We start from the raw sequence: 19,778 nt of genomic DNA on the forward strand, positions 1-19,778 counted from the left end.
CTTGCAAAGACTCAGACTATTGGTCATTCACTTCCCCACCCGCCTCAGTCTGAAGTTTGTCAAAGTCACATTTATTTTTGTATCCCAAAAATGAAATTAAATCTTGAAAATCATACCCAAATACTTAACTGGGGGCACATGACTGCCCCCTATGAATTCCTTGTTTAATGTATACATGGATGTCTTTGGAGATTAAAATAGTAGCCAAGGATACATTGCCAAATTCCAAAAACTTCAAAGGGATCATCATGTAAAAAAAAACACACACACAACATGCAAATAAGTAATGTGTTTTCATTTATTTAAGATCAACATTGGAATCATATTGTTTCCACAAACATTAAATAATCTTCAATGACATGACAACAGGACTCCCTGACACCTAATATGTACAATTGGCAGAGGATGATGTACACAAGGGTGAGTCCCACTTGTCATTCTGGCTTCTTGGGTGACGCAGCACTGAACAGCTCGTACACAACATATGCACTTCCTGGAGAGAGAGAGAGAGAGAGAGAGAGAGAGAGAGAGAGAGAGAGAGAGAGAGAGAGAGAGAGAGAGAGAGAGAGAGAGAGAGAATACCAGCATTAGAAATAAGGTTAAACAAACAAGGTAGCGATTCGATTCGAATCGAGTCAGTCCGATTCTACAGTGCATTGCAATACATTACATTTCAAATGAAAGCAAGGCAACATTTTCATGAGGCAATACAAGCAGTCAGACACTGAACAACATTTTATTGGCTTTTTTGTGTATCAGTCCTGCTTTTCTCAATGCTTTGAAGTACTCAAATTAAATTTAACATTCATTTGCTCCGGTAATGCCCACGGAAGTAATTGAAAGCTGAAAAAATATGCCGCATCGATAATGGCATTTGCCGAATCGATTATTGAATGGTCTTGCCCTGCATTGCCGAATCGATTATTGTTGACACCACCAGTACATATGCAAATACAGTATATTATGTAAGGGATAACGGCCGACGAGGTGACCGGTAATACGAAATTAATGGCGAGGCGGTGGCTTTGAACTCCGCCAAGCCATGAATTTCGCATAACAGGTCGACCTTGAAGGCCGTTATGCCGCTTATCTGCCGTTATGGTAAGGTACTTTTTTAATCCATTATTGTCTGTAAAGTTGTAGGAACCATGTAAACTGCACCAGAATCTTGTGAGCAAGATAGAATGTTGCTATGCAGGCGTCATGTCTAGAATGTTTGTTTGGTAGCCCTAGTCTTAGATTTAAAAACAAAAACTTGCGAAGCATTTCTACATGCTGAATCGACACGTTGCATCACGCGTCTATTTCCCCCTGCTGATCATCACAGGCTACCTGTCAACTTTGTGCGTAAAAGAGAGAGAGAAAGAGAGAGCGAAAGAGAGGGATTCCCCACACTCATAGGGACATTTTTAATAACTCTCCCCTTTCCCCTTTCACACGTGTTCCTTCCCCACAAGAGGAGAGTAGCCTAATTAAAAAAAGGGATGATTTCGGATCAATAACAAAGGGAAGGCAGCGGGAAATAAAATTTAAAAAGGTAGTTTCCCATGGGAGGGGAGCAGATGACGAGGTGACTCTGTTTCGATACAATTAATGGCGAGGCATGTGTTTAGAATCTCGGTACAGGGTATTGTTTTTATCTATTGCTATATGTCAATTTGTAACCTATGAATTATGCCAACTGCAGCATAATCTAGTGAGCAAGTAAGTCAGGCGCGCCTCTATCTGATGCGTAAGGATGTAGAACTTTTGGGGCGACTGACTTCACAACCAAATGCGTTAGAACTGACGACTGGCTCTTGGCTTGACAACCGAATGCGATAGAATTAACGGCTGGCTCTTCACTTGACAACCAAATGTTATAGAACTAATGACGGGCTCTTGGCCATAGAAACCTGCAGTTTAGAATAACTAACTGCAGTTCGCCTAACTTAGATGCACATTTGACGTCTGACCAATTATAGAGGAATGATTGCAACCCCATCAGCCAATCAGAAATGAGAATTCCTTTGCGTAGGCAGATAAATGTCATGTAGCCCAGCACATTTCCCCCTACTTCACATACCAACATACTGCATTTACCCTTGGTCCTGAAAAGTAGGTCAGCCCAAAGGTTTTCATATCACGTATGCAGAATGTGGCACCTGGCTTTGTGGTTTTAAAATACAAATTCCTTGTTTGACTAAATGACCACTGCAGTCACCCTGTGTCCTCACATTCACACAAACAGTCGGGGCAGGCATTTGGACAGAACTGGGACACGTCCTGAAGTAATTTTTTTCCCCAAACATACAATAAACTTTACTCACCCAGAATAGTCAAGGTCATGGTGGTCCTGTACAAAAGAGCGTCTTTGGTGCCTCCCTTCAGATGGATGGGAATACCATTGTCCTCCTAAAGGAATATAACAACATCTCAGTGATTACCATGTAATGTTTAGTGAATACTACTACAACACATGGTAAAACGTCCTGGAATAACCTGTCTAGGATGTTCAGTCGTTTTAATTTTGTAGAACAATAGCAGATCAGACACGGCACAAAAAAAAGTAATTTCAAAAGACAATGGTCTGTCTCTAAAAGCCAGACTCAAGGACCTAAAGGACTGCATGAACATCATCCAAGACAGGCGATTCCATACTCTTTACCAGGGGTTGTAAAATGTCAGTAGCCATGAGTACAGGTGAGCTAGTGTGCACTGTGACAAAGCACATTTCCTTTCGTAATCTACAATCTGGTGATTACTTTACAGAACTAATCTACACATCTACACCAACGACCAAACTAAATGCCTTGATTTTCATCCTACTCGATGCAAGTTGCTGTGGTAAAATATTTATCATCATAGCACTAAGTAATTTCTGACTGAACATCCTGGTTTTACACACATCCCCTCAATACAAATCTAATTTCAGCCGTGTTTGGTACCAATTCCATTCTGAGCAACCTAAATGCTAACAAAGTAACGGCATGTTCCACACTGACTGCTATACACAAGAAAGATCAAAGAGGTACACATGAACTCGTCTTAGATCAGAGAAGAACATATTTCAGTATGGAAACAAGGTGGACTGTTACTTTAAAGACATTTGAAGGTCAGTGATGAGCAGGCTCACATGAACTGAATGGTTGAATAAATAATGGAGGTTCAAAAATTGACTTCTCTCCACTTTAAGTTGATAGTTTTTTACTCATAGCTATTTCTTTTAATAATTTGCGCTTTGGTCTATGGCAAATGACTGGACATGTGCAACCACAACCTAGAAGTTGCCCTTTGTTCAAAAAGATAAGTCAATGCAACAGCCAGGTCAAAAACAAACAACAATAAATGTTATAATCAGGTTGATACCAAAATAACTCCACATGACAAAAGGTTATCTCTAGTTTTGCAAATAAATGCCGATCATAAGTTTTCTGATAGTTTTCAGCCGTGCATGCCAGCATCTGTAAGAGGTGTTTTAGCAAAGCCTTGAGTGCTGTCTTTGCTTACTTCCAAGGTCAAAATATATGTCACACTGCATGCATACACATTAGTCATCACAGTCTGGCTCTGAACTTCTATGGAACTCTGGTTAGCATCGCAGAATACTTATCTGATGGGCTACAACCGTGGAAAAAAAAAATCACCCCAGAGCCTGGTGATGAAACAGACACTTAACCGTAACATTACCATTATCATTAACATGTCAACTGCAAAACTTCTTGTTATGTATATTGATGACAAAAAAAGATATGGATCATAGACAAAACACATAATATGCATTAGATAAATGACAATCCAGAATCACATTGAAATATAATATGCATGCTATGTTGAATTGAAATGTGTGCAAGGCGGATGATGCTAGAACTAACCTGGAAATGCTTCTGCTGCGATGGGACTTTGTTTTCGACTTGTCGACGGGAGGTACTGCTGACCGTCCTCCTGGAAATGTGCCGGAGGGCCTAACGAGACACAAGATGCATAAACCAAAGTCAAAAATCTGTTGTTCATAAATTACAGAATAAATGCAATATCCTTGAATTCAAAAACGGTTGTACACACAACTGTTCCATTTGAATTTATTACACGTTATGGGATTTTATGATAACAACCTTAAATCAGTCTGACCCCAATGACATTTCCAACAGAAACAGCGAAGAATTTGGTCATGATACCAAGTCCTCAGCCTCACTACCTGTTTTGTAGGCTGGTTATAACACTGCTAATGTATAACATACATAGGCCTAGTGGTAGTGAAGCGTTGATGGTGTCATCTTTTCATGACCACTTACACCACAGACTTCATGTGACATGTAACCAGTTGAAATTTGATTTGAAATCACTACCAGTACTGCCGCACTATATTAAGGATACGATTAATGCTGAATTACATTAAAAGGAACAGTATAGCCGAGAAATATCTTCAATGAGTTATAAGCTGAAAGACTGAGTAACAATGTTGACATTAACAAGCGAGACGTGTAAGATTCAATAAGAAACAATGTAATGTACACAATGCGAGGGTTAAGCTTATGGCTGGCAGTTTCAGGGGAAAATCGGATCTTAGTAGCTAATGATGTGATTATCTGATGTTTTGGTTGATAAATTGTTGTCATTAAGCACACAACTTAACCGGTACATTGGCAATGTCCTATCGGCAGGTTAGCTAACGCTAGCTTTGAAGATAAGAGTGCTTCTCTAACTAGCTAGAACTTACTGAGTTGCCAACAAAATCCAACCGAACAAGGAGCTGTATTGCCATGCGTAGTAATAATAAAACTCAAGAGTTTTCCACTCACCATAAGATTTCTGTACATGGCTGACATGTTTTTATCTTTCTGACTTTAGCGATGCTACTTTTCTTCACCACAAGGACATAAACAGAACTTCCGCTGATATCCCATGGACCATTGCGAGCAGTGACACGCAATATCCGGTGTAGCAGTGGATTCGTAAACTGTGTAAAAGCAGAGAACTTCGTACACAGGGGTGAGAGTATTTTATCATAGTTTCTTTGATTTTTTTATACAGATCTATGTCCTGAACTGCCTCAGGCCCAGGGTATCGAATTTAATCAAAGTTACATTACTGTATATTAATGGTTAATGTATGTGGGCCTACTGTATTATTTGAAATGACCCCGTGGGCCAGATTTTGCCCCTGGGCCAAATTCTTCCTGTATGCCTAGGCTTGAGTTTGACATCTCTGGCTGTCTGATGATGTAAAGTAGGCCTAATTGTCATCCTCAACAGCAATGCACACCAATTCCAAAAAATTAAACAAATCAGTTCTAACTGATAGGAAATATAGATGTTCATTGCCACATTTCACAGAGAATATAGGCAGAGAGAATACAATAATCTTACTATGTGATATCGGCGAGATGGGGTCAGCTCTATGTTCCCACAGCCCAAATGATCCCAGCTTATTCCTGCTGCTCCATGTTCCCACAGTTTTACGAAATTATTCAGATATAAGCCATACGCTCTACAACTCCATGTTCCCACATTTCCAAGTAAACTAAGAGAACCAATAGGCCTAAAAAGAATGTTTAAAATCTTAGTGATGTGGGACCAATGGGCTGTGGGAACATAGACACGCTCCCGGCGAGATCACAATATCGGTATGGATGCTCATGCTACATGAAAATGGATCATGGATGAATGGGCACTGTTAAAACAAACTCAAACCACACATGAGAAATGTGAAGGAATTAATGTTGATTTATTTACTCTAGCAGTTTCCAGCTGTCCAAAAGGGAATGTAAAGCCTTGCTGCAAAAAGCTAAATTTTCTTTTACAGTGTTTACAAAGCTGCAATATATTCTTTATTTTGGTGTATAATGCATCGTGTAGCCTACAAGGTAGGCCCCTATACGGTTATTCATTTGTGCACAAATAACATAGTTGACAACTTGAATATCACCTGGACTCATGTACATGATCATGATTTCATTTACAGAAGCCTGATATCAACTTTGTGTACATCATTAAGATGTCCTGTAAAAGAAAGTGCAAGGAATATACAATAAATACTGCAACATACTGCTTTAAAATCTATCATATTTAAAGTGCATTTTCTTATACTGCAATATTTGCTTATTTTCAAACCAGTGAAAAAAAGAACTACATTCTGTATCGTTAACACAATATAAGAATAACTGCCACATTAAATGAAATGGTTTCAATAAATATATCATGTAAAAAGGCTAAATATCAAATTAAAGCCCAAAAAAAAGACAAAAAACGAAATCATTTAGCCCTTGATGGGCTTACAACAGAAAACTACAGTGTGTATGAGGAAAATATGACACATGATATAGGGTCCAGCTGGTCAAGCACACATTAAAAAAACCTTTAAAAAAAACAAGAGCTCAGTCTGAAAACCCAGTGACGGCTGACAGACATTTTGATTTTGAGTATTTTCTTTTCCAAGCAGGTTTGCTTATGACAACACAGTACCCATTACATTCAGTTTGTTAGATTTAACAAAATGGTTTCAAGATTGATCCTTCTCTGCATTCCAGAGTCATCTGTAAAGATGGCTATTTTGATTGAGATAATACAGTCTGCATATATTTTGAGAAGCAACACAGAATTAACAAAACAACTTTGGTCAAAATCATCAGTGTACTCCTACTCCAACTAGCCAAAGTACCCAGAACGTTTCAAGTATAAAATACTAAGTCGTGTAGCTCAGTGGCATTGTGCTTCCTTTTAGGGTCCATACTGTGTACGGCACCACGGTAAAACATTGACTTCATACATTTCAACTACAGCAAAACGTCACTGAATTCCAGTGGTATTGATGACAAAAAAGCTAATAACAACAACCACCTTATTATTAGGGTCCCATCAGTAAAATTATAGTAGGGGAGACTATGGAACATCAGCATTCATAAATCAAAAAGAAAAAAAAACATACAAACTCAACTTGCATCCCATCTACTTGTGCTCAAATGTAACATTTCAATTGGTTTTCCTAAATATTTTACCATTCCTTCTTATGCACCTGAAATATTATATTCCATTAGCTTTGGGACATTGCTACTTCACAGACAAAAAACTCTTTATGTTAGCAAAGAAAAAAGAAGCCAGGTTCCAGCAGGTATACAGGATAGTGCGAATGTGTGCACACCTTAGCAGAGGTGGGAATCTCTGTTGGTGATTTTCAGTTGGGAATGTCGGCATTGTTGCTTCGGCTTCCATAATTGTGATGGATGATGAGCAGCACCACCCCCAGGAAGAAGCAGACGGAGCCCACCGTCATGTATGCGATGCCAAGGAAGGGGTTCTTCCCTCCCATCCAGGAGATGGTGCTCAGGATCATACGCTTGCGGCCGTCAAAGCTGAGCACGGGGTAATCTTTGGATTTAAGTCAAGGGTACTAAAAGACAGTTATTTGAGAGTATACTTGTGAATTTTAAGTTGATAAGTTTCCAGGGTTGAAGACTTAACCAATCTATTATGGTTTTTTTTGCCCTCAGAAGCTTTAACATTGACTACAATGACCTGAATAGACTTTGGATGGACCAGTTGTTCTCTTAGCATCAAAGCTGAGCGTAGGGTAATGTTGGACAGTTAGACTGTAGTCAAGGGTACCAAAAGACAGTTATTTCAGAGTATATGAATTATAGATCTTAGTAGGGTAGACCTAACCGATATGGTGATGTTTTGCATGTGTTTTCTCCCCTCTGAAGCAGCTTTAACATTGACTTCTACAGTGATCTGAATATAATTTGAATGGCCTTCAATTCAACACTAAACAAAGTCTAAACAAAGTCTAAACAAAGTTCTTTATCAGTGTTGTGACTGGACCTATTTACCCAGTCAAATTTGAGCAAATGTCTACGTAACTATGATTTCAAGCTAGGTGTCAAAGCAGACGACATGGTAAATAACATGGTAGATAACACCAGTGGTAATTTCAGGTCATGGATGCTGTTACTCATGCATATACTGCTCTAACCATAACCACAGGAAGTGAGCAGGATATGTGTGACCGCCTCCAGATTTACACCAACTGCATAAAGGACTGAAAGCCGTTCAACTGTATTAACTCATAAAGACTGACTTCACAGGCTTTCCACATCTTTTCATTAAGTTTTCTATATTCTATTTTCTATTCACCCATTACTAAGCTAAATATAACTTTCATTTCACTAGTTCTCTGAATGATCTTTATTAACTCTGCAAATGTCTGCAATCTTTCAAGCAATATAATAAAAGACGCACCGAATAGATGAAAATCCCAAAGAACACAAAGTACATACAGTACTATTACTACACACACAAACAACTCTACACCAGTGTTTCTCAACCAGGGTGCGGAAACGTGGTTGATAATAAATTGTGTAATTTAATACATATTTGTGTAAATTAATAAAGTATTGCTTAGTCAGTGGCGTCTTTCATCTGCCATTTACGCACAATAAAGTAAATTTAGGTCGCCCCAGTAAGCTACAACTTCGAACGTAGGTTGTGTGACGCCTCCAAATGTGTTACTTTTCTAAGCTTTTGTGGTATCCGATGGGATGCCATGTTACAGCTTGTTTGGGGTGCCTTGAAAATGTTCAGTAATTGAAAGGGTGCCTCGCCTAAAAAAAGGTTGGGAACCACTGCTCTACACTATATATAGTAAATAGAATATACTATATATAGTCAGTGTGCCATGTTTGCACTGACGGTTATTAAAAGGATACTGTAGGTAACGGCGAGTGTGTAGTTTCCTGCTGGCAGGGTCGGCATGTCCTTGTTCTTGTGGATGATGCGGTAGAGCTTCCTGAAGGTGGGGAGGGCAGCAGTGCGCATCCACACGATGAAGTCCTCATTGACGAAGCCATTATTGTTGGGGTCACGAGGGTCCAGCTCAAAGACGGGCTTCCTCCAGTTCACAGGCTTAGTTGTCCCTGATATAAAGAATTAAAAATAGAATGACTTTTATGGCCACTGACTGTACACTGACTCTAAACTGTACATACAGTACTTGCAATGACATTGAAATATGAAGTTAAAAAGGCAATTTGAAGTGAGGATCTCTCAGCAAAAAAAGAAGAAGCATAAAATAGATAACAGTGTCCGGCTCTTGAGCATTATTGCTCCTGCTTTAAGTCTGTTGAAGGTTTATGATGCCACAGTCGCAATGTTTCAATCTACATTACAATCTACCAGGTTGGTCATCAGGGAATTCTGACAGGTTCGCCGGAAAGCAAAGCAGATGGGTTGTAACTTTGTCAATGTAGTTTAATCAGTATAGCAGCACTAATAACTAATAAAACCTTGCTTTTGAAATGTACCCATAATGTATGAGATTCAAATTGTTCATTCTACATTTTCATCTTCACCACTTAATGAAATAGGAAACAGGTCATGACTGCTGCTGGTTCAAGTAACCTGCAAATACCGGTAGTGTGGCCACCTGTCCCAAGTTTTACCCGATCGTCCGTTTTTTTTGGTCTGTCCCAGGGCAAAACATAGTTTTCCTAGCCTGATAAACCAGCCTAAATGGATTAGATGTCTAATTTAGAAAACATTTTGCCGTCCAGCAGTTGGCGCTGGTTTTCCAGGCTATAGTTTTCCTGGACACTGAATGAGGAGCTCTGTTGAGCTTACTAGAAGAAGGGTCAATTGGGTCGTTGAAATGTCCAGGTTTTGCATACCTGCAAATGCGGCTGTGAGATTGTTGTTGTTTCCTCCCGGGTTCCTGAACTTCACATGCTTATCAGTCCACCAAGCAATGCCCGTCTTCGTCAACGGTATTTCAATGGTGGTACTATTTGGGAAATTGTATAACAGCTCCAAGGTATCTGTTTCACAACAGAGGCAATGTTTTGATTGTTAAAAAGGTCTTCCATGAACATTTTTTCTTTCTGTATTAAAAAAAAAATCAAAGAAAGAAATGGTTCCTAGTCATTGTTGTTTTTCCTCTTACCATTAAAGAGACTGTTGGCAATGGCACCACAAGGGGCGATGGGTAGTCCTCCATTCTTGCGATACGGCTCACACTCCTTACTTGGATTCTGTAGAAATGCAAAAGCACATTCACCTAAATCATAGATTGTATATACCACCGGTGATATTATACACTCTATGACCTAAATGGACCAATCATTTTTATTACACAAATATTGAATTATTTAAAATATTATTTTATTTCCACCCTAGACAAAAAACATACTGCTACCCTATGATACTAGTGGCTGAACATAAACATCCCATTCTTTACTTGGATTCTGTAAAACGTTTTCAGTAAATAAATGAAAATGTAACAATACCATCCATTCCAATTATTTAAAGGTCACATTTAAGGTATGCTAGAGGAATTATATATATTCTCCCCATACAAGTAAAGCACATGACTATAGCCTACGACTGTACATACCACCAATGAGTTCTTATCACCATTCAGCTGACTATCATCCCTGGATTTGACATAACGTCTGTGATTCTGGTAGAAGTTGGACAGGCCATAATACATGAAAACATTGTTCTAAAAGGAAAAAAGGAAAAGCAAAATATCGCAATTAGGCTTACTGCGATGTTGCAGAACAACACACAACAACAGCCCTACTTTATGGTGCAATGGGAAACAAAGCATACCTGCAAAGCAAAAAGTCAAGTGTTACCAAAAGTTCTGCACACACCCAGATAACATGTTCAATAGCCAAACCTTATGGTAACATGATAAAGGCTGAAGGCTGGATAAGTGGAGCTACAGGAAGGTCGAATACACTTAGCTAATCAATATTGGGCTATTTGGGAGGTACACCTAATGCATATTTGATGACAATCATCAAGGCCATTGGCACTGTAGTTTAGTAAGCAGGGACAACTCAACATTATGGATGCTTTCTGACATGGTTTACAGTAAGTTAACTATTTCAGACAAAACACATCCAGGGACATTGTAATATAAGATCATTTAAAACCTGACAGCATTCCAATCGTTAAATAAATCTTAGACACTTACAACAACGAATGGCCTTACCTCAAATGGTTGTGAGAGGGTGAATGGAATGAAGCACTGACAAGGGACTGTGTTATTCCAGGCGTAATTGTTAGAGCAAACATGGCAAGGGCTGTTCTCGTCCACCCCTGTATAATCAATCTGAAACGTGCAATAAAGTTAGACACGAAAGTCTGAAACAAATTCCCTCAACGACCGCAAACAGAAAACGTGGAAGCACACAGACAGACGTCTACGTTTGGATTAGAGTCACCATACTCACTTCAAACTCTTTGATGTTGTTAGACGTGACGAAGAGACCGATGCCAATGGGAATGAAAATCAGACCGATGACGAAAAAAGCTGGCAGGACGGTGCCAGCAGTCAAAATCGGCTGCCAAGCAGGTAGACGTTGTTGTTTAAATGCAGTATTATCAGGTTTCTTGGTCTTGATTGTACCTGGCCCGCCTGGGCCAACAGCCCCTGAATGGTGTCCGTCCTCCTCTTTAGCATTGTAGGTCGACGCCATCATAGCTCCTGGCTAAACTGTACCCAAAGTTAAGTTAGATTGCCAAACAGCTTCTCCAGAAAGGGAATCCGAGCAGTCTGTTTCACACCTAAACCATTGCGATCGAAAAAATAAATATGTGTTCCATAAAAACGCACATTAGATTCTAACGTGGGCCAACACTCAGCTAACCCAAGTAAGCTCCTCTTCTAAATTGTGATTGACAGCAAGGGTGGTAAACACGGAAGAGCTTCGACCAATACGATTTACCTTGCGTCCTGACGTCACCAAGACTCTAGCAGAGAGATTCTAGAATGAGAGGGGACATATGGCGGCCATCTTGGTGACGCCTCCGGGGTGCTATTTCGCGATTAAGTAGACCAGATCTGAGAGTCAATGGGAAAAATGAATGGGGAAACTGAGTATAGGACGGAGGGGAACCCAGCGGTTGTGAAAACCATATGGTTGAAACGACCGTGAAAAACTGATCAACCTAGACTACTTGGTTGTGTCATACGAGTCAAAATAAAGCTTTTTGAGCCACCTTTCTCACGGTTTTTTTGACAGAGCGCAGGCGCAGTAGTTCCATAACGGCACGAGAGCAACGGCTTTTCACAACTGAGCATGTGCATAATTTCGCGTGCGCCGATGCAGCCAGATGATTGGATCACTGTCAACGCAGCTCAGCAGGCACATTGGCTCTTGTTACCAGAAAGGCGGGTAGACGCCATATTTGCGTTACGAATCTTCACCGTTAATTTCTATGTACCTGTTCTATCTCCCCTTACTAGAATATATCTCAGACTCTAGCAGAGAGAGTTTAGACACGCTCCCTGCTGTCATTCTGCCTAAAATATACAGATATCACCTGTCTATAATAACAATTCTATGCAACTTTATAGCTTTTGGAGAAGGAGCGTTAAATTACCATAATTTACCATTATGATTTGCTATATGTGCTTGTCATTCACTGTGTGTAGTACTGTGCACTGTGGAAAGGAAGCCAAGCCAGCGTACTAGATGGGCCTGTCTCGCAGCCTGCAGCCACAGTATCCATGTACACATTGTTTAAAATATATTAGATATGTATGTTTTATGATTCTTTGTTGTAAATTCTATTGCCAATATTACTTATTAGAACACAGCATCCCTTAGCCTACGAGCCCACTGAACAGCACTCAAAATAATACAGAGACAATTCCTCTTACTTCAAAAATGACTTTATTCAATAAACAATAAAAAACACATGTGCTACTTCATAGTAGATACATCAATAGTTATAATGAATTAACATAAAAGTAGTATCACAAAGTCCCACTTGGTGAGATGGTTATGAATTCAGAAATGCACTTGTTTTAGTCATATAGCAGCATGTCCCAGCCGGAAATCTCACCTTTGTTCACTCAGTTATGGTAATTAATGCTATAAAAGATCCCAAGCTGATCCTAAACATAGATATCTCGCTGTCTTACATGGTCTACCAGTACAGTATGTTGACTGCAGTAAGGCGCTAATCAAAACACATGAACAATGTTTGTACTAAGGCTTTCAGGACAAAAACCTACAGCACCAGTGTACTGACATATTGTGTCAGTCGTGTACACTCAATGTTGGGGGGTGGGGGGCCAAAACACTCAAAGCTTTTACCTGATTAAAGGAACATGGTCTTTGAAGAAGATTCACAGTTTGAGCTGCTGAAACTCCCTGAAAAGCAGGGTTATTAGATTGTGATTGCGAAATGTTCACTCTCATTTAACTCTTTCCTCCACTCAGGAAGGATGCACCACTGAGAGTAGATTTCTTCAACTCGATCCTCATGGACTGGCCATCCGCGCGTGCCTCCATCTTCATCGTGCTGGAGATGCCGAGGGCACCCAACACGGCCTTCCCTGTCTTCATGCCACGTGACATGGGGATCCGACTCGCACCAGACTTAGGTGACAACATGTCTTGTGGTGCTTGCTGAAATGGGAAAGAGCACAGAACATTGCAGAAATGTCTTTAAAAGATATCAGGGCATTAGGATATAATGACAAATGTGTAAAACAATTAGACTATTTGCAAATATCAAAAAGTGTTATATTAACTGGTACACCTTGCTTTTTCTTTTTCACTTAATCTGACAATGTAGCCCACAGATTTTGCCACATATTTAACCATGGTGAGCCAATGTCACGTCAAGTGTACTTTGATGTATATTAATAATACTGGGCTTAAAATGTTAAGCAATGTATTGTAATTATTATTGGTGAAACAGATGATAATGAACTGGCTATTTGAAAAAAGCATGAATTCAAATCAGTTGAGAATGGAGAGTTCCGCCAGAAAGTAATGCAGCGCTCACCACAGTTAGTGTAGGTCTTGCCGGAGGAGCGTTGCTACACACTGGGGTGATTGTGATGCTGCTTGTCACTTTGTTGGCTGAGGGTTTGGTGGGACTTAAGCAGCTTTGGCGTGGAGAGCGCAGCACTGTCCCGGTCGACATCTCCTTGCTATCAGCGGCCTCAGCAGGTGGTCTGATGCCCCCCACCATCAGGCTGCTGCTGCTGCTACTGTTACTCTCAAGCGGCCTTTTAAACTGGGAGCCCAAGTGAATGTGGATTTTGTTGTCCTCTGTGGTGACGATGTTCGCGTTAGAGCTGCCAAACTTCTTGATCGGAGCAGGCACCATTTGCTTTTCGGGAGTGACCTTGAAAACGGCTCTGCCTGTTATCATCTCGTGCGGCTCCGGGGAGCTGGACATGTCAGAGAGGGAGGACGTGCTGACCGACATGATGGAAACAGGAGACAGGGATCTGTCAGAGACGGGGATCCTGATTTCTGGGGATTTTGCCCGAGAGATTGTTGTGATGGTGACTGGCGACTTGGCCCTCTCCAAAACCCGCGGGCTGTCTATGGTTCTGTTCTTGGTAGGAGTGAGGCTGGGAGTAGGAATGATTGTTATGCGGGGCTTCTGAAGGCCCGGGGTATTGGGGATCACTGTTGTGGTGGAGTAGATGTCCGAGGTACTCGGGCTGCTGATTTCGAGGGTTGCTTGGCTGTTCTGATGGTCTGGAGTCACCCTGATGTGTAAAGGTTGTCCCTGCTTCTGTGTCAGGCTGAGTTCCGCTGGCGAGCACTCCCCATTCACTTGCATGGGCTTCTCGGACCCATTATGGCTGTTGTCCTTTTTCCTCATCCAGGGAATCCAGGACTTCCTCATATCGCTGGGGTAGCGCTCCACGGTCGTTCTCTCGGTCGACTTTTTGAGGCACCGCTGTCGAAGGTTGCTCATGACGTGGTTTTCCTCTTGTACAGACTTCTTGATGAACACCGCAGGCGTGTCCTCCTCGGTCGTCTCATTGGTCGCAGGGTCAGTCTGCACGGCGGTAGAGGTCATGGGGACGTCCACCATCCTCCGACCGTTGGTGCTCGGCCTGAGGGCCCGGCTGTACCGCTTGGTGACCTCCAGCTCTTTGGTGAGGTTGAGAACCTCGTTGCTTATGCTCTTCTTCTTGTCCTCCTCCTCGAGGAAGCGTTGCTGGAGGACGCTGTAGTCAACCTGCAGCTGTGACAGCAGGTCCTCCTTGTTCATGAGCTCGTGGATCTTCTCCTTGAGGGCAAGTACGTCCAATTCCAAGTCCCTTGTCTTTGCCTCCTCTGCCATGCATCGCTGACGCAATTCGGCCTCCTGGATCACGGCCTCGCCTCTTTCTATTGCTTTGTTGAATGCGATTTGACTCTTCATCTCCTCCACTTGCAGGAAGAGTGTGTTGGCCTTGTCCTGCTCCGTCTTGAACCTCTTTTCTAACATGTCGTACTCGTCCTCAGTTTTGATGAGGTCTCCCTCCACCACTTCCAGCTGCTTCAGGCGGTTTTTCAGCCTCTCAATTTCCGTATTCAGTTCTTTTATTTTAGCCTCATCCTGCCCACGTTCCTCTGAAAGTCTTCCAGATTCCTGCTTCAGCATGTACTTGGCAGATTCTTTTTCAACCCCCTCCAGACCACCAATTTTTTGTTTCAATATACACACTTTTGTGCTGAGCTCCTTGTTCCTCTCCTCCTCAGTACCTAGCTTAAACACCAGCTCGTCCCTCTCTCTTGTAAGGGAGGTCAGTTTGGCTTCCATTTCGGATTTGAACTTCAACAGCTTTTTGCTCTCCTCAATTAGCCTCTCTGTGACCTCCATCACTTTCTCTTGCTCAGCCTTAAACATTATACTCAACTCCTCCCTTTTCTTTTCTTCATATCTTATTCTTTCTGTCAAGTTCTTGCGTTCATTGAACATTACAACAGTGACAGACTTCAGCTTCATAAGGTCATCCTTCAGGAGCAGTTCAGCTTTTTCCAGCCTCAGCTCACTCGACTCCAGTTCCTTCACCCGGATCTTCAGTAACACTAGCTCATCCGCCAGCTCTTTCGACTGCCCTCTCTCTTTTTCCAAAGCAGACTGCAGTTGCGCACAGTCCGTTCGGCTCAAATTGAAAGAATCCTCCAGTTTATCCAGCTCCGACATCCGGCCCTGGAGTCTCTCCACTTCCAGTTTCAGCTCTTTCCCCTGGCTCTCCTCCTCCAGCAGTTTGTTCTGCAGCTCCCTACAGTGCGTTTCCGTCTTGGTGATCTCCTCGTCTTTGCCCTCCATCTCCAGCACTCGCTTGCGCAACTTCTCGAGCTCCGCCATGAGGTTCGAGTTCCCATACTCTCCCTGGCTGATCTTGTCCCTCAGCTCCTGCAGCTCCTCCGCCGACCTCTGCAGCGCCCCGTTGGCCTCCTCGAGAGCCTGGATCTGCGACGTCAGCCCGGCTACCTTTTGCCGGAGCTGTTTGTTTTGGGACTCCTGACTCGTCAGTTTGGCGGTCATGTCCTCATGCTCTTTGGCGAACTGCGTCGACTTGCTCTCGAGCGCCGCTTCGAGCGTCAGGACTTTCTGGCTCTCCTCCTTGGCGAGGTTGCCGGCCTCGTTCAGCTTCGACTCTTTCTCCTGGAGGTTTTCTGTGAGCTCCTTGGCTTTCTGGTTTTGCTGGTCGATCTGCTCGAGGTGGAGCTGTCGTTCATCCACCAGCATGAGGGCAAAGGATTTCAGTTTCACCAGCTCATCTCTGACTTTCTCCAGCCGTTTTGTGTTCTCCTTATCCTTGCGAACTTGGTATGCTTTCTCTGTCTCCAGCAATTTCTTCAATCTAGTAGGGGTAATGAAAGCAAAAGACATATTAGAAACACAGTATATATCTGATTCAAGCATGATGATTTGTAAAATTAATAATGATTATAAAACATATAAAAATATATAATAACACATATATGAACATCTTCCACATCTATGCATATTTCTCAAATGAACATTTACAGTTCTTTCACAAATTTAAATTCTCAAAATTGCACATTGTCTGGAAAAGTAAAACCTGATGGATGAAATAAGTGTTGAACATTGTGTTCCCAAATATGCATTGTTTGGATGAAATATGCAACTTTAAAAAGGAGCTGCCAGAATATTTAATTCATGCCCCATACATGACCCTGGTTCTTTCACAAATTCAAATTCCCAAAATTGCATATTGTCTGGAAAAGTCAAACCTAATGGATGAAATAAGTGTTGAAAATGTGTTCCCAAATTCATTTTTTTGGATGAAATATGCAACGTTAAAACTGAGTTGCCAGAATATTTAATTCATGCCCCATGCATGACCTTACAGCGCTTCTGATGGAGCATGCCAAATCAAACTGGCACAATGAACCAGTGGCACTTGGGGGGCAAAGCGGTTGACACTGTAGGCTGAACCCTCATGTGATTCTTCCTGCTGGCATTTAACATGCTTCTCACACTTGATCTAACCAGAGCGCCTCACTCACTAGCAGCACAAACACACAGCCTTGCCAGCCAGAAGTGGCCCTACTGTTCTCTCTCTGCACTAGTGGCTGGAACCGTGACCAAAAATCCAAAATGGAAGTGAATGTTTAACTAAGCCCTTTAGTGGGCTATCTTCACCCCCTTTCCCTAATTCTCACACTGTCTACACACAGCCTTTCTTTGGAGACCCAGCAAGACCCTCATGTATTATGTGCACAAAGATTTGTCCTTAGAGGAATAGTCTTAACAAAAAAAAAGCATTCGTAAATATTGAAAGCAAGCAATCTTAAGATCTGTTGAACTTAGCACAAAACGTTTGTCAGTGTTATCAGTGTGAAATAGCATGACACTTCCATGTCACAGCTAAACAAAACAAAACTTACCCTCCTGTGTGAACAAGCCACCAGCAAGTCCCCTGTCAGAAAACCCAATATTAGTCCGTCTCGCTACTACTGCCACATTGCACCTTTTACTCCCCATCGAGTGAAACGTCAAATTCCAAGACATGCTGTCACACTAATGAAAAGTGAAAAATGTGCAAAGTTGCACGGGACACACGGGCAAGCTACTGGTGATGTCATTGCGCCCTTATATGGCACAGATTTTGTTAAAAAAAGGCTTGGCTGTGTCTCTGAGGAGGTGGGATTATGTCTGTATGAGGGAGGCTGTTCTCTCCACTCGCTCTTTTCATTGGTCCCTCCCCCCTCTTTACATCTAATAAATTCTAGGCTTTTTAGTGTTGCGCTTGCTCATACAAAAATGGCCACATTTGTGTGGCTGGGGGGAAAAAAACAAGGTTCCAGTTCATGCATTCATTTCTTCTGTTTTGTACCGATAGGTAGAAAACAGAATTTTTAGAGATAGTAAAAGCATGACAGATTTCCGATTTTTTTTTTTTTTAATCAACGTGTAGAAGGGTGCATGAGGCACTGAGATAGGGGGGAGTGGAGTAATATCTGAAACAAATATTTGGGATCTATTAAAAGGAGATAGTAACTGGTAGTCAACACCTACTGTAAACATTTCACTTTAACATTTCACAACAAGCACAGCTACTTTGGGACACCCAGACCAACCTCCTTCATTCAGATGGTTTTTTGTTTGCAGAATATGTGGAAGGGTACATTTGAGGAACTGCACATTCAGAGGGGGAAAAGTGCAACAATGCCTGAAACAATATCTGGGATCTATTCATAGTAAGTAGTAAATAGTCATCAACACCGAATGTAAACATTTTGGAATTTGAACAGGGGCTGCCTATCTCAACAAGTAGAGCCACTCTTCGACACACACCCAAACCCCCACTATGCTTCATGACTGTGCAAAATCCATCCAACAAGTACTCTAAAAAAGACTTCGTTAGATAACACAACGCAAACAAGACCTGCCATTGATCACACTCAGCTTAACTTCTGTCCACAGGGTATCGGAGTGCTGAAGCCCATTCTATATTTACATGCACACTTCTCATGGCTATTAACACCTTTTGAAACCCTCCCCACAGTTTACTCTCACGCAAAGGCCAGAGGCAGGAAGCCAACATTAAGGATTTAGGTCACAACACTCATTACTCTTATCCACACATGTCAAAAACATCAGTGCAAGGCTAAATGTCCTGTGTCGATCTTGGTCGGGTACAGCATTTAACGAGCTATAGGTAAATGAAACATTGGCCACAGTTGCTGGCGTGAGAAATCATCATTCCATCCGTTTCCCTGTTGCAGTGTTGTCGCTGTACATTTCTCAGTGTAACAATCATGAGTACTTTCACGAGTATAACAATCAAGAGTACTTTATGCGCCAAGACATGAATGTAACGACCCTAATATAAGTTTGCAGTCACCAGAATGGCAGTGACCAAGCCATTCTGACTTAGTAGTGTAGTACTATAGTCATACATTTTCTTCAATGTATAGGAATGTGTTCCATTGGTGGAATGGTGCTCACCAGGAGACAATAATATACCCAACAATATACACTAGTCACTTCAACAGACGCACAAACTTAAATGAAAACACTTTTGATTCATCAGTAACAGAGGTGTCATCCAGCTCACCCCTCATAATTGAAACACATGGAGGAACATACAGTTAAAAGCAATACAGATTATTGCACATTTCCATGACCTATGTGACAGGGAAAAGAGACTGACCCTTCTCTAATCAGGAGGGAAATTCTACACAGCTGTGCAACAACACTTGATACGGTTACCCTTTAACTCTATGAGCATCCTGCATGTACTGTGTAGTTGATACTATACACAGAGGCAGAAACCTGCGCTGTGTGACTGAATGAATGTCCTCTACTCACACTCCACACTGTTCATTTTGGATGTCGTTTTAAATACACAGTGAAAGGTCCAGAGACTGAGAGATGTCAGGCTGTGCATGTTGAACTTGGCCTTCAACATTTCCCCCACAAGCCACACAAAGCAAACACTTTCCAACACCAGGTCAATCCTGACACACTAATTGCTTCACTGAGAGACACGGTGAGACGGCCTTTTGGCAGGGGCAC

General features: G+C 41.8%; 3 protein-coding genes across 3 annotated transcripts in view; all 3 read right to left on the reverse strand.

The window, feature by feature from the left end:
* Nucleotides 1–280: 280 nt before the first annotated feature.
* Nucleotides 281–4,917, reverse strand: LOC134435494 (cytochrome c oxidase subunit 7A2, mitochondrial-like). The gene is made up of 4 exons (XM_063184514.1): nucleotides 4,782–4,917; nucleotides 3,855–3,944; nucleotides 2,310–2,394; nucleotides 281–493 (listed from the first exon to the last, which is right to left on the reverse strand). The coding sequence occupies exons 1-4, from the start codon at nucleotides 4,806–4,808 to the stop codon at nucleotides 435–437; spliced, it is 261 nt and encodes an 86-aa protein (XP_063040584.1). The 5' UTR covers nucleotides 4,809–4,917; the 3' UTR covers nucleotides 281–434.
* A 770-nt stretch (nucleotides 4,918–5,687) lies between these two features.
* Nucleotides 5,688–11,647, reverse strand: LOC134435497 (cell cycle control protein 50A-like). Its single transcript, XM_063184516.1, has 7 exons — nucleotides 11,210–11,647; nucleotides 10,969–11,088; nucleotides 10,363–10,470; nucleotides 9,913–10,000; nucleotides 9,641–9,787; nucleotides 8,684–8,890; nucleotides 5,688–7,346 (listed from the first exon to the last, which is right to left on the reverse strand). Exons 1-7 carry the CDS (start codon nucleotides 11,456–11,458, stop codon nucleotides 7,153–7,155), a joined length of 1,113 nt encoding a protein of 370 aa, XP_063040586.1. The 5' UTR covers nucleotides 11,459–11,647; the 3' UTR covers nucleotides 5,688–7,152.
* Nucleotides 11,648–12,638: 991 nt separating this feature from the next.
* Nucleotides 12,639–19,778, reverse strand: part of LOC134435495 (filamin-A-interacting protein 1-like) — a 28,555-nt gene continuing 21,415 nt past the window's right edge. The window contains exons 5-6 of the mRNA XM_063184515.1: nucleotides 13,779–16,593; nucleotides 12,639–13,396 (exon numbers count right to left, since the gene is read on the reverse strand). Coding sequence (XP_063040585.1) covers nucleotides 13,187–13,396; nucleotides 13,779–16,593 — 3,025 coding nt within the window. The 3' untranslated portion in view covers nucleotides 12,639–13,186. The remainder of the gene's footprint in view (nucleotides 13,397–13,778; nucleotides 16,594–19,778) is intronic.

Source organism: Engraulis encrasicolus, chromosome 19 (genome assembly GCF_034702125.1).
Source record: "Engraulis encrasicolus isolate BLACKSEA-1 chromosome 19, IST_EnEncr_1.0, whole genome shotgun sequence".
Lineage (NCBI taxonomy): Eukaryota > Metazoa > Chordata > Actinopteri > Clupeiformes > Engraulidae > Engraulis > Engraulis encrasicolus.

What these genes read in the sequence shown, in the direction of transcription:
- LOC134435494 (XM_063184514.1), bottom strand. Translation starts at nt 4,808, where the DNA reads ATGTCAGCCATGTACAGAAATCTTATG. An exon ending in CGCAGCAGAAGCATTTCCAG is followed by an intron (nt 2,395 to 3,854) that starts GTTAGTTCTAGC and finishes ATATTCCTTTAG; the next exon opens with GAGGACAATGGTATTCCCAT. An exon ending in CATGACCTTGACTATTCTGG is followed by an intron (nt 494 to 2,309) that starts GTGAGTAAAGTT and finishes CTCTCTCTCCAG; the next exon opens with GAAGTGCATATGTTGTGTAC.
- LOC134435497 (XM_063184516.1), bottom strand. Translation starts at nt 11,458, where the DNA reads ATGATGGCGTCGACCTACAATGCTAAAGAGGAGGACGGACACCATTCA. An exon ending in GTGATAAGAACTCATTGGTG is followed by an intron (nt 10,001 to 10,362) that starts GTATGTACAGTC and finishes GCATTTCTACAG; the next exon opens with AATCCAAGTAAGGAGTGTGA. An exon ending in TGCCAACAGTCTCTTTAATG is followed by an intron (nt 9,788 to 9,912) that starts GTAAGAGGAAAA and finishes GTTGTGAAACAG; the next exon opens with ATACCTTGGAGCTGTTATAC.